At 29.4% G+C, this 13,441-nt stretch overlaps 2 protein-coding genes across 4 annotated transcripts in view; one reads left to right on the forward strand and one right to left on the reverse strand.

The window, feature by feature from the left end:
• The window catches only part of LOC148313953 (cytosolic carboxypeptidase 1-like), a 134,422-nt gene extending 128,491 nt beyond the window's left edge, over window positions 1-5,931 (reverse strand). Inside the window, exons 1-2 of one of the 3 annotated variants that reach the window (XM_088277466.1) lie at window positions 5,800-5,931; window positions 976-1,104 (exon numbers count right to left, since the gene is read on the reverse strand). In XM_088277466.1, coding sequence (XP_088133592.1) covers window positions 976-1,102 — 127 coding nt within the window. In that variant the 5' untranslated portion in view covers window positions 1,103-1,104; window positions 5,800-5,931. The other 2 variants (XM_088277474.1, XM_088277483.1) reach the window with 2 other exon arrangements.
• A 3,143-nt stretch (window positions 5,932-9,074) lies between these two features.
• Window positions 9,075-12,795, forward strand: LOC148313955 (uncharacterized). The gene is made up of 3 exons (XM_088270264.1): window positions 9,075-9,264; window positions 10,850-10,983; window positions 12,128-12,795. Exons 1-3 carry the CDS (start codon window positions 9,075-9,077, stop codon window positions 12,368-12,370), a joined length of 567 nt encoding a protein of 188 aa, XP_088126390.1. The 3' UTR covers window positions 12,371-12,795.
• The last annotated feature ends 646 nt before the right edge of the window (window positions 12,796-13,441 follow it).

Consider the following 13,441-nt stretch of genomic DNA (forward strand, 5'->3'; position numbering starts at 1 on the left):
ATGTCGTATTTTTACGTTATCTGTGGAATATTAATGTTGTTTTCGTATCATATAAAAGAAGGTTTTTTTCTAATATTTTATTTCGTTTACCGTTAGCGGTTGCGCTATATTTTGTAATACGCATTGTAATTTTTTTAAATGTCAGAGAAAAGAGTGCATATTCGACACTTTTAGTTTTTGAATTCGATAAAGGCCACAATGCAACTGAGGTAATCAAAAACATACGTGATATGTGCGGCAGAGGTGCTATCGATGTTCGAAGCAGTCAACGATGGTTTGCTAAATTCAGATCTGGAAATTATCAACAGCTGATGAAGAAAGATCGGTACACCCTTCAACCACTGATGATGGCGTACTGAAAGCCATACTTGAAGCTGATCCCCGTCAAAATACCAGGGACATCGCATTGACGATATTTATATTCAAATGGGATTAAAAAGTTGACAGAAAAATGGAAGAAAGTCATTAAAATAATTGAAAATATGTAATTAACTAAATAAGTAAAGATTATGCGAAAAAAAATATTTTTGTTTTTATGAAAAAATACGACGTTACTTATGCATCAACCTAATAGTTTTCATAAGAAAAGAGTTATTGAAAGGTAAAGAAATACAAAATTAAAATATTTTTTTAATTTATGTTGTAAAAAACACAAAAAAAATATAATTAATGTTTTTAAAAAAGAGTCGGGCGTGAGGTGACGCTAAATGAATTATATTATTGCGAGTAAGGCATTAACCGATCGAAATCAGAGATTCCCAGCGAGTTACTGCGGCCCGATAACGCCAGTTGGATTTTACTATATATAAATCATGACTGTTTACATTAAACGTAATGCTTATTCTTGAAGAGTAATTGCCCAGTCCTTGAACAAAATTTTGAAACGTTCACGTTTCGCTCAAGGACTGGGTTGCGGTGTAGGACCTTGTCACTCCAAAAGACGAAATATACAGACACAATATTTGGTGATAGTACCTTGGCTGGATGCCTTTGCCAGTAGCTTCCCAGTGATGGACCGAATAAGTTCTGCATTCTCCCCTGGCTTGCCGGACAGCAGGTTGACTCGTTCCAGAAGACTGTCTGTTACAGGGTCTTCTGCCATTACTAGAAAGAAGAAGAAGAAAAAATACTCAATGTAGGTATAAATATAAAAAAAGTAAAACGCTTGCACAAGACCAATTTTTTGGGTTTATTAATGTTAACACGACTAGTTTTGAGAACTACAGATATTCTCGAAACCAGTTGTGTTTACATAAATTAATGAACTTGTAAAAGTGGCATTATACGAGCGTTTAAGAAAAAATCTATCATTATGTTATTCCATAATGAATGCCAAATTAAGGCCCAGTATTCGTTAAGTCGAAACATAATTTTATCTAAATCCAGGTAACATTTTACAGAATTGTTTTTTTCTTCTTCTTAAGACACCGTTTTTGCATTGAAAAAATAAGTTTTTCTTCGAAAATTTTACATAATTTAAAATAAAAAATGTTAGGAGTTTTATAAAAATATTTTTTCTATGTATGTTCTAAAAAAACAAAAAAAAAATCCAATATACATGCTTTAAAAAAATCGGGCGTGGAAAGACGTGTTACCTCTACGGTGGTCGGTCGGTGAATGAATTCTGTTGAATGTTGCGTTGTAACCCTTTAATAAATAATATTACTTAATATACTCTACTCCACTATATGAAAATTATTTAACTACTACTAGGTTAGATATGAAACAACGAAACCTTTAAAAATTATAAAATCAGTTTGCTTAAAATTGACTTAATTATTTCGAAAATGGTGATTTTTCCTGCGATGTATTTTTAAACTTAAATACCTACCTACCTCAAAATATTTTTAGGTACCTTTGTATATTTTTGCCATACCTAGTTCTCGCTTGTTTCTAATTCTAGTATTTGTTTATTTGTTTCAAAGATCCGAGAAATACAGAGAGGGAGATTGTTTATATTTTTATCATACTAAGTACATAAATCTGACTCTTATCTGTATGGTGCATATGGCACTGCATTTGATAAATGAAGTATTTTCATGATTGTTATTTACATCGTGAATGCAAGTAGCTTAGTTAAGTCACTGATAAGAAGAACCGTTAAAAATTGTTACTGATTAAAAAAAAAAAACTCATTGTGGAGACTATGTATATGTATATTGGCAGGCTTACTGCAAAGATGCAATATCTTCCAACCTACCAATAACAGATTAGTGATCCTAAAACAATACTTTGTATTTGAGGTTTATAACTGACCTGGTGAGGGAATGGTTATTCTGAAACCTGTAGTCGTGAAGTAAAGTTTTTAACTGATGTTACGCAAAGTGAACGACGAATCATAAGAAGAGTGTTATATTATACCATAAAGTTTACAATGCTTTTAAAATACAAAAATATTAATTTAATTTTTACCCTTATTTAAACTTCTCGTAGAGATCATATGTACATTGGTGGGCTTATCGCTAAGAAACAATATCTTTCAATCAAACAAATAATAATAAAGAAGTCCGGAATGATTTTTCACTTTTAAACATTAGGTATTATCCAAGTATTTTTAATTCATGTAGCCCTGAATGGTGATGTCCTTTTGAATGTAATTTTCAAGATTATCATGATTTACTATGGGGCATATCGCATTAGTTATGCCTTTCGGGACTATATAGGGAAATTAGAGAATTTCACATGTCGCTCACTCCTTTCAAGAACGTCATAAATAAAAAATCGTCAAATTTTAGTTGTGCATGTTTTCGGAATGCCCAGAAAATGTACTATATCCCAGTAAAAGAGGCATATTTGTAACTTAATATTTACCTGCTACAGGGCAGAAAGTGTTGATTTTGCATTTTGAGGAAAAGGTATTTTTTAATTTTTTTTTTAAATAAACTAAATATTTTTCAAATGGAAAAAAAACCTTCAGGTTTTACCTCAAAAGATCTGTTGCATAGTAAAAAGTTTGATAAGTGGCTTGATATTTATTTTGAATACATTGTATTATATTTTTAAACTTTAAAAACGTTCTCCTGAAAAATCAAGTATTTTGATTTATGACGTTCTTGAAAGGAGTGAGCGATGTATCTATGGGTGCACATCAGAACCCGTGACTGATTTAATGGAGGTCGCGATCTCTTCCGGAAAGGCTATAATTAAACGGCCAAATTACTGTGATATTCCTATGAAAACAGCCATAAAGAAAATCAGCCTCTATTCAAAACTTTCCGTGTGCCCCATATTGACTCATTACATATTCAATATGTAATGTAAAAAAATTAGAATTTTCTTAACGACAAGTCATTACCTTCATGTTTTGTATTTGTTACACTAGTTGGAATAATAGTAATAATGTTACTTTTACGTGACAGGAGTTATTCAAAAAACTAAAATTTCTTTGACAGTTAAAAGTTCTAATTCAAGTTCACCAGCTGTGAGCTGTGCACAGCTTCTTCACGGAAATTACGAGCAACACGAAATGTTAAAAGAAAATTAATGCCAAACATAAAAACCAGTTTAATTTTTTATCCACCATTTATTTATTTATCGTTCAAACACGAAAGTCAAGTTTAAAAGTAATTATATGACAAATATTACACAAACGAATAATGGTTTATTTAACACGGGCTACTAACCTGTTCAAAACGTAACAATACGCCAAATTTTCACATAAAAAGGTAGAATTTAGTATTTCTGAACGTACTTGCTAGTTGAAAACGAAATTCTGACCGGCAAACGATTCGAATTTTGTAAACAAAACGCCGTTGACAGGAACACTGCTCCGCCTAAACAGCTCAATTTAAACTGTCACGAGGTTTAGTAATGTCTCGGTGTTACATAGGATGGGAATCGTGTGCGAAAACATTTTGCAAGGAACATTTAATTCAGTAAAACGGTGGAATTGTGATTATTTTGACGTAGTTTAGATGAAACCGGGGCTTGTTGGCGTCGCGCGAGCGAACGCTTCCGAGAAATTAGTGAACTGAGAAACGTCAAATGTTTGATTCTCAGCGAGATGCCTTGACAACTCGTCTCTAGTGTAGGGGGCGGTGCTGCGACTGCGCAGAGCGCCTTGGCGCGGAGTAGCGAGGCATAGAGTATGGAAAGCGAAAAATATACAATTCTACAAATCTACATAGAACGAAGCCAAAATGTCTGCGACATACATCCATCATTTCAAAGTAAAATATTATAGGATATATATTTTATTATGACGGCTTCTAGTATACCTCTTGCTTTATTTGAAAGCCAACCGTTGACAAGATTATCATTCCAGATAATTTATTATTTTTATCGCCATCCGTACATTAATATTTTTCACATAAAACTATTTACAATATGTTTTCGTGAATGTAGCTGCGTAAACGCTTTCTTATAATAAACATATATTTTTTTAAATTTTACTTTTTTTAAATTTATTTATTATCATCATACACATAATTATAAATTACAGATTACGGTACTGTGCCCTCACTGAGGTTTCCGTGCCGAGGGCACATTACCGTTTTTAGAAATATGTGTTTTATTTTAAAGCAAAAATTGCATGATTTGTAAAATTTACAAATCATGCATTTTTTGCTTTAATTTTTTTTCATTATTTTCATGTCTTTCCATTTCTACGTCGCTCCTTTAATTTACTACTTTATTGTTTCTCAAAGTTGTTTCAACATCAAAATAAATCCTTCACAGTTTTCATAAATTTTCAGTTTCATTGATATATCTGTATAATGTTGTAATTATATTATTTGTTCATTCATACTGCGATTAATTATAATTTATGTTTTTTTCTTTCTTTTTACGTACTTATATACAAGAACTATCTCTTTTTCATTTACACTTTTATATAAACATATTTGTCCATCTCCATAATGGTAACTGCGTTTATCAAGTATTTTTTTTTTCACTATAATATTTATTTATTATTACCCTGGACTGGTACCTGAAGCGTAATACCGATCACCTAGCCTTCATAAATTAACGATCAACTTAACATTGCAACGATTTGATGTAGTGTCCTATGCACCAGTGGGTGTGGACGAGGGTTAGAAGAATGAGAAGAAGATGAAGCAAACATGCAGTATCTGCCCATTCATTTCAAATGGTTGTGTAAGGTTCAGATTTTTACTAGTATCTACCACTAGTCTGTATTTGGTTGGTTGAAAGATATTGCGTTTTAACAATATACATATATTCTGACCGTCCATATACATATATTCTATACAAGAAGTTAAGTAAATAAATAAAATAAAATAGATATATGTACTTAGAATTGAATGAATAACAAATAACGAGAGTAAAAATAATAAAAAAAAATATTGCGTATATATGTAGTTTTTAATAATAATGATAAAACCCTTATCCGCACCCCAATGGTGCATAGGGCACTGTGTCATATAAACGCAGTGTTATCTTGATCGTTTACACATGAAGGAAAGGTGATCAGCCCTCTGCTTCAGGTACCAGTCCATGGTAATATTGAATAAATATTACAGTGAAAAAATCACTTATATTTATTTTACCCCCCTTAGGAATCGAACCCGGGACCTCCAGAATGGTAGACGAGCGTGCTGACCATTACACTACGGAGGCGGACATAACATGTAATTTTTGTATATATTTTTTTAAAACATGTAGTTTTTAGACTAAAAATTAAGTTACTCACATGATGTTCAAATATACAAGTTTCAATCCATTTCATCGGACATTATATTTTATACTTGGTTTATTTTTACAAAAAATCTGGCACTAACCCGCATTCAATCAATATGCAGATTATAAACTTCTGCAAATTAAACTTATTTCAATATTTACCTAGTTCATTGAGTAAATCATTTTAATTTATGTCCCACTTAACGCGGTTGTTTGATTTCAAACAAGTTACAAGTTATGTTCAGTTATCAAAGATTTCAATAAAATTTACAACGAAACTGACTTCCAATCGAATTTATGAGTTTGGCACATAACTGATTTTTTAAATGTGTGTTCTTTTGAATAACGAAATAAGATTTTTTTTTCAAAAAGAGTAGGTACTTTAAATATTTTTAACTGATAACTACCAATATCCGTTTTTTTTTAACAAACCTGTAAATGTTTGGCCATTACAAATACTTTTGTTTATGTACTAGCTGACCGGCGGACATTTTCTTGAAGCGAGTGTTTTCGCCTAGAATTTTTACTCATGAATAACATGAAATTATAATACATAACTTTAAACATAAAGAGTAAATCCACTCACAAGTAGGCATAGGCTATGTAACTTAAAAAGTTGAAGCCCGAGTAGGGTCATGATAAGAGGTGTTGCATAAGCCGTAGCTAGATATCAAAGTCACTTGGACATTAGGTAATTAAAACAAAGACATTTTTTTTTCACTGGCGGGCTTTTTGGTAATAAATGTTTCTGTAAATTTTGAGTATTTTTTTATTCTAACTAACTAACCATCAAGCCGGTAGGCAGAGAGAATTGAACGCCACACCACTCTGTCTTTGCAAACATTCTTTGCCTCTTCCACGTTCATGCATCTCCTCATACATACCCTCTTATATGACTCTTGACCTGATCGCTTTCAAGTATTTGGCATACCTGATCGTGCCAAGTATTTCTCGGTCTTCCTCTGCTCCTTTTTCCAATTACATTCGCCTCACAAATTTGTTTTACCGTTCTTTCCTCTTAATTTTATCGATAATGCTTATCTCAGCTTTGCATTCCTTTCTTATTTCACTATTCGAACATATATCATACATCAAATATGTTTTTATTCAAATGAATACAGGATAAATGTTTTTTTTTAATAAATCTCATTATTGAATGAATAAGTAAAAAGTGTAGAAAAATAGTATAATATAAAATATGTTAAAATTAACGATTATTGTAATATTAAGTTGTACAATTATACGTTTTTTATACTTTCCTATGTATATAAATAAATTTGATGGTTTTTCAAGAAATTTACAGAAAGCCGCCAACAACCAGGAAAAACTGTTTCATTTTAGACTAATTATCAAAAAGTATTGAAGATTTGAAGATTATAATCATCTGACAATACAGTCTCCTTGATCAAGGTATTTCGTCGTTCATCGTTCAAAGAGTCGAATCTCGATTTCTCATCTTTAAAGTGACATGTATTTAATGAAATTTTATTTTGATAATCACTTGAATACCTGTTATTTCAATGAAAATTATGTGATCTTTGTATTTTTTTAAACTAGTTGAATTTAAAATACTTTTTTCTGCAAAAACTTATGTTGCATGTTCCTAAAATAATTTTTAATGTGATTTTTTGATTGTTTATTCAGACATGCACGTGTGATTAAAATCGTAAAAAATTATACTTTTTAGTTTGATCCTAAGCCAAGTTTAATGTTAGATTTTATTTATTACAGGCTAAAGGTCTATTTATTATTCCCTGGGAGAGTTGGTGCCCGTCATATAAAAGATAAAAGTTAAAATTATTGTTATTATTTGTTATCAAAATTGAAGTTATTGTTTTTTTACCACTTGAGTTTATTTATGACTAAAAGTTATCTTTTCACATGTCGCTTACTCCTTTCAAGAACGTCATAAATAAAAAAACTTGATTTTTCATGAGAACGTTTTTAATGTTTAAAAATATAAAACAATGTATTAAAAATAAATACCAAGCGACTTATTGAACTTTCTATTGTGAAACAGATCTTTTTAGGTAAAACCTGAAGGTTTTTTTCTCCTTTTAATTTTATTTTTTATTATATTTTTAAAAAATAATTAAATAATACCTTTTCTTCAAAATGCAAAAACAACACTTTCTGCCCTGTGGCGGGTAAATATTTATCTAAAAATATGCCGCTTTTGCTGGGATATAGTACATTTTCTAGGTATTCCGAAAACATGCACAACTGAAAATTGACGATTTTTTATTTATGACGTTCTTGAAAGGAGTGAGCGATGTGTTTAACCTTCCCCGTAATGATCAAACAGAAATTACACGTCATACGAAGAGGGGTACCTATACTAACCATTTAATTATGGAGGTAGACATAAATGAGTCAATAAGTAGTGTAAATAAATAATGTTAATAAATAAAAATATTCTTCAGATCCATTCCATATTTTTTTCAGAAATTAACTTTCAGATAGTTTTTAACCTCCATTCATTAAAGTTTATCATAAAAACAGATATGATTTATTTTTATTATAATGATATATATTTAAATAAATTATATTTATCTACAGACCTCGTCATTAATGCACGATGTCACAATTTTCATTGAACCAATCGCAAGGAATTAACTTTATGTAATAAACTGGTTAGTAGCATATTAAATACGAGTACGTTGTATACAGTTATTTTAAAAGTAAAGTATTCATAAAATAATTTAAAAAAAAAACATAGTGTTTAAAAAAATGTATTTTTTCTATTGTGTATAATAGAAAAAGGATTTTTTTAAATGCTGATGAGCATAAATTTTGCTGTTTTCACGAAAAAATGTGTCTGCAAAAAACTGAGGTTTTGACATGATAACTATGTATATTCCCTTTTTCACTTTCATTTTATTTAACTAATTACAGAACTTTGTCGTTACCGAAATTATCGACATAACCTGATGATGTCGATAACGACGAAACCTGGCTGGTTGTCTAATAAAATAAATGTGGAAAAAGTTAAAGAGTTATTGTTTTAACATACGGTATAAATATCTTACTTTTACCATTCTACCCATTATTGACAACCACACTACTCAAACTATATAAGAATTATATATATATATATATATATATATATATATATATATATATATATATATATATATATATATATATATATATATATATATATATATATATATATATATATATATATATATATATATATATATATATATATATATATATATGTATATAAATTTTTTTTACTCGTTCTGTATGTAACTGTTCTGTTAAATTCCAAAATAAAAAAATGTTAGTAAAAATAAAATACTATATCAATAAATTTTACGCAATTTATTATTTTTTCCTTATTTTTTTTTCGTCCTTACACGACTTTCGGGACGCCTGTAGATTATTATTTCCATACTTGTTCTACGTTGGGTTCAACTCGTATCTCCAATCACATGGTTTTGTTTTGTTTCTCAGTAAAGATGGCTGTGATTAAGATTTCGTTCGTTTTAAGTGTGTTTTTCATATATAAAGTGACTTCCATTCCTCTTACGGACGTGGGTCAAAGCCTTAATAAGCATTTATCAATAAATACGTCAATAAATGCAACAGAATTTGCAAAAAATGAGACTTCAACAGCTGCAGGTAAAAAAACATTGTAATAAGTGCTTAGTAAAACTCCTCCAATGAATACAGTGGTCTACTATACACAAAACTTTATTTTAATTTTAATTGACATGGTCGTTTATATCCTGATATCGTGTTCATGGTAATTATGGTGATCTTTGATCGCATTGGCTATCGGCTGTTTTTTTTTCTATCGTGCAAAAATTAATTGAAACATAGATTGTAGTATTTGTTATCGTATAAATATGTCAATGCAATCACACAATAACAAAAGTACCTACCTAACTAAGTAACTAATTAACCATCACACCACTGTATGCAAACATTATTCGCCTCTTTCGCATTCATCCATCTGAGGAGATGCAGAGGAAAACTTCACAAGATCATGTATTTCAAATACTAAAAATTCTTCGTGTTTGTACGAGTATGTATGACGATACATACCCGACGATTTTTCCTCACTCTTGATCCGATTACTTGCAAGTATTCGAAATCCTTGATCGTGCCAAGTTTTCCTCGATATTCGTCTGCTTCTATTTCCTACTATTTTCGCCTCGTATATTTTTTAACTGTTATTTCGTCACTCGTTACTCATGTCCAAACCGTCTCAACAAACTTTTCTTAATATTATCAATACTGCTTGTCTTACATTTTTCCTTATTTCACCATTCAAACATTTATCATACCTCGATAAATAATTAAAAAAAAATCAAGCCACATTGACAAAAACGGTTGTACTTGCACTTATCTAAAGTAAACCAATTTCTTCGTCTCTGATGAGATATATCTATAGCATAAAACTTGTTATTTATTATCTCATTTTTTCGAGCATTTTGCATTTTTTCTTTATAAATGACGATGACATACTAACATTAAGACTATTTGTAATCATTCTAATACTTCATATTAATTTTAGTAGCAGTTCTTAACAGAAACATAGTAAATTTATCACTGCTTCATTCATCGTAAACCTGTTTAAATAATAAAATGATATTTTCAGCAATAACTACGTAAATTCAGTTTCATTGAATATATTAAATAAAAATTCTTCTGAAGTTCTTCACTGATTGCTTTGAAATTTTGACACAACGTTGCAATCAAATAAGCTTGTGTGTATTTATATACATCTGTGATATGTGTTTTTACCCGTGAGAGATAATGTAAAAACCTCTATGGCAGCGCCATCTGTTGAACGTTACAGCAACACACGCAATACTAAACTCTGCTTATGGTGGATAGCGTATTTCTCGGCAGCTGCTGTCACTGAGAATTTTCAATTTTTTCAATCGCATTGCTGTTTCAAAGATTTTTAATATTTTCACTGCTTCACAGACATTGTAAAATGAAACAGAATTTTTTATTTCCGTTATCTTTCTTTTCCATTTAACCAGACTGAGCAACAGCAATTCGTGATTGAGTATAGCTAGTGTCAAATAAAGTTCCATCAATTGATTCGGCAGTCATTTTGTGGTACTATCTATCAATGATTAATTTCAATTTCTCTTGGAAAATATCACTATTTACGTAATTAAATTACGTATTTACGTATTTACGTTAAAATGTGATGGATGTACATATATTCCTTTTCGTTACTATTTTCCAGAAAACACAAACATTGACATGGAGCCAATAGTGGTGACTACAGGACATTGCGGAAAGAAGAGACAACCAATTATTTACACGGAAAATTTTATATTGGAAAATGACAAAAAGTCTCAAGTATTAGCGACTATGAGGGTAAGAAAATCAACTCAAATTGTTGTTTGACAAAAACATTTATAATAAAGTATGATTATTTTATCGATTGATCTAGACTTCGAATGAATAATTCGAAATGAATGAATGAAATGAAGTCCCCAACAACGACGTTTCACTTGACCATGATAATATTTAAAATTTTAATTTATGTCTTTCAAATACGAGCAAATCATATGTTTGAAAAATACCCGAATTCGTCGCTTTTCCATGATAATTAAAAAAAATCAATATGTTAGAAGGAAACGTAGGATTAGGATCCATGAAAATCTATATTACTTAAGTAAATACATAGTTTTAAGTATGAATTAGTCTTGAGGAAGCTATTTACTTCGAAACTGGTCGAAATTTTAATTAAATCATGAAGAGTAATGAAAATAAAGTAATAAATATAAAAAAATAATTTTAATAGGATGACAACTTAAAATTTAAATGGATTTTTTTAAAGTTGCTATTAACTTTTTTCTAATGAATGATATACATATCTATAGAATAACATACGTGCTGGTATTTTTATTTTTCGATGTTATTCATACTGAAAATTTCAATTAATTTGATGTCAAATTAAATACGCGTTATTATTTTTTTTAACTCAACCCGTTTTCCCGCACTCAATGGTGCATAGGGAACTGCATCGTATTGACGTAGTGCTATCTTACGTGAAGACAGGGTGATTAATCTTGAGCTTATTTTTCAATAATATAAAATAATAATGGCAAGTTATTAAAATTTAAAATGCAGAATTTATAACGTAATTTAAATTCCTAAATTAAATAGAATAAATACAACGTTTTAATAACCTCTAAAATAAATTGAAATATAATGGAAAACCACATTTATTACATATATTACACATATAGTACATGCTATGACGGTCGTCAGCCCCGTAAATGCCCATACTTATTGCCCATATTCTTTTTCATCTTTGGTGAGATTTCAAAAAATAATATGAAAACCAAATAGTAAATGCTTGAAATATTGATTAAACTAAATTATAATTTACGAAATCTTTGATGAGCTGCTAATGGTTAACTTTGTTTCCCTGGTAAACATTTGAGTACGAATTCTTTTTTATAAACATCTTCATGTAAACATAATAATGAAGAGTTTAAAATAAACTTTTCAGATTGGTATATCTGGAAAACCAAACATAACGTGTGTCGAAGTGGTCAGCAGAAGTGATGACGTGGAGAGGCCGAGGATCATTGGAGGCGGATTGGGACATAACTACGTCATGGTAGCAGTTAAACCAGGGTACGGTAGTGGGTTCGACTTCACTGTCAAGTTGTACGGTAGCTATAACATCAACAGCAAACCAGCTGAAGTCAAACCAACCAGTGATAAAACTAATAACAGATTAGGTACGTAGTTGCATATTTTGACATAAATTTGTTGATGTTAAATTTAAATAATATGAATTATTTATACCATAACCTTTGTAAATTAATAGTTAGAAGTTATTATATTTTAAGGTTTTTTAAATTTTAATAGTTTAATTTCAATTTTAAGTTGGTATTTAATTTAAATAATAAGATTTTATTTATACCATAACCTTTGTAAATTGATAGTTACTTATAAGTAATTATATTTGAGGTTAATTAAGTTAAGTAGTTTAATTTCGTGGAAAAAGGCTGTTACTATAAATATATCATAAATCACTAAGCGAAAAAATATTGTACATACTTATTAAGTATTAATTTTTTGTTTTTGACATCTATTTAATGTATGTTGTTTTATTTGGTTCTTTGTTATGTGAAAGTATTCTTGAATAAAAATGAAAACATTAAAAATAAACTTTTATATTACTTCATTTTTATTAATTTACCTTATACTTATATGTTTGATTTATTTTTACTTATCTTATATTTGATTTGAAATAAACTAGCAGAAAAATAAAAGCAAGTATCCATTTGGTCGTATACTGGCATCTATCGGATAATATTGAAAGTATCGTTCTTATTTCGTACACTGTTCGCTGAAAACAAAACAAAGAGATAATATTTAATATAAACGATAATAGAGGCAACCAAAAACATGGGTAAGTAATGTGTAGAAATATGTTCATCATACATATACAGTAAACGCTATTTTTTATTGCATTTTTTTTACCGAGGAAATTATTAAATAAAAAATTCAAAGAAAAGCTTATATGTATGTTAAATGGGAAATAATTTGAATGCCAAATTTATAATACATGTCTGTATATATATGTAAATACATGTATGATACAAAATATGTATTACATGTAAGAAAAATTATGTTACCAAAACTGTCATATATAACATGCAATTTTAATAAAACCATCCAAACAAATTATCTGTTTATTATAATGAATAATCCTTTAACGGTTATAAAAACATGGATATAAAGCAGATTTTTTGACGACGTTGGTAAACATAAATTATAGTAATAATATAATATAAATAAAAATAGCAAAAAA

This window comes from Brachycentrus maculatus, unplaced genomic scaffold, assembly GCF_059751285.1.
Source record: "Brachycentrus maculatus isolate JH-2025_06_01 unplaced genomic scaffold, ASM5975128v1 h1tg000004l, whole genome shotgun sequence".
In the NCBI taxonomy this organism is placed as follows: Eukaryota; Metazoa; Arthropoda; class Insecta; order Trichoptera; family Brachycentridae; genus Brachycentrus; species Brachycentrus maculatus.

What these genes read in the sequence shown, in the direction of transcription:
- LOC148313955 (XM_088270264.1), top strand. Translation starts at nt 9,075, where the DNA reads ATGGTTTTGTTTTGTTTCTCAGTAAAGATGGCTGTGATTAAGATTTCG. An exon ending in TGAGACTTCAACAGCTGCAG is followed by an intron (nt 9,265 to 10,849) that starts GTAAAAAAACAT and finishes ACTATTTTCCAG; the next exon opens with AAAACACAAACATTGACATG. An exon ending in AAGTATTAGCGACTATGAGG is followed by an intron (nt 10,984 to 12,127) that starts GTAAGAAAATCA and finishes TAAACTTTTCAG; the next exon opens with ATTGGTATATCTGGAAAACC.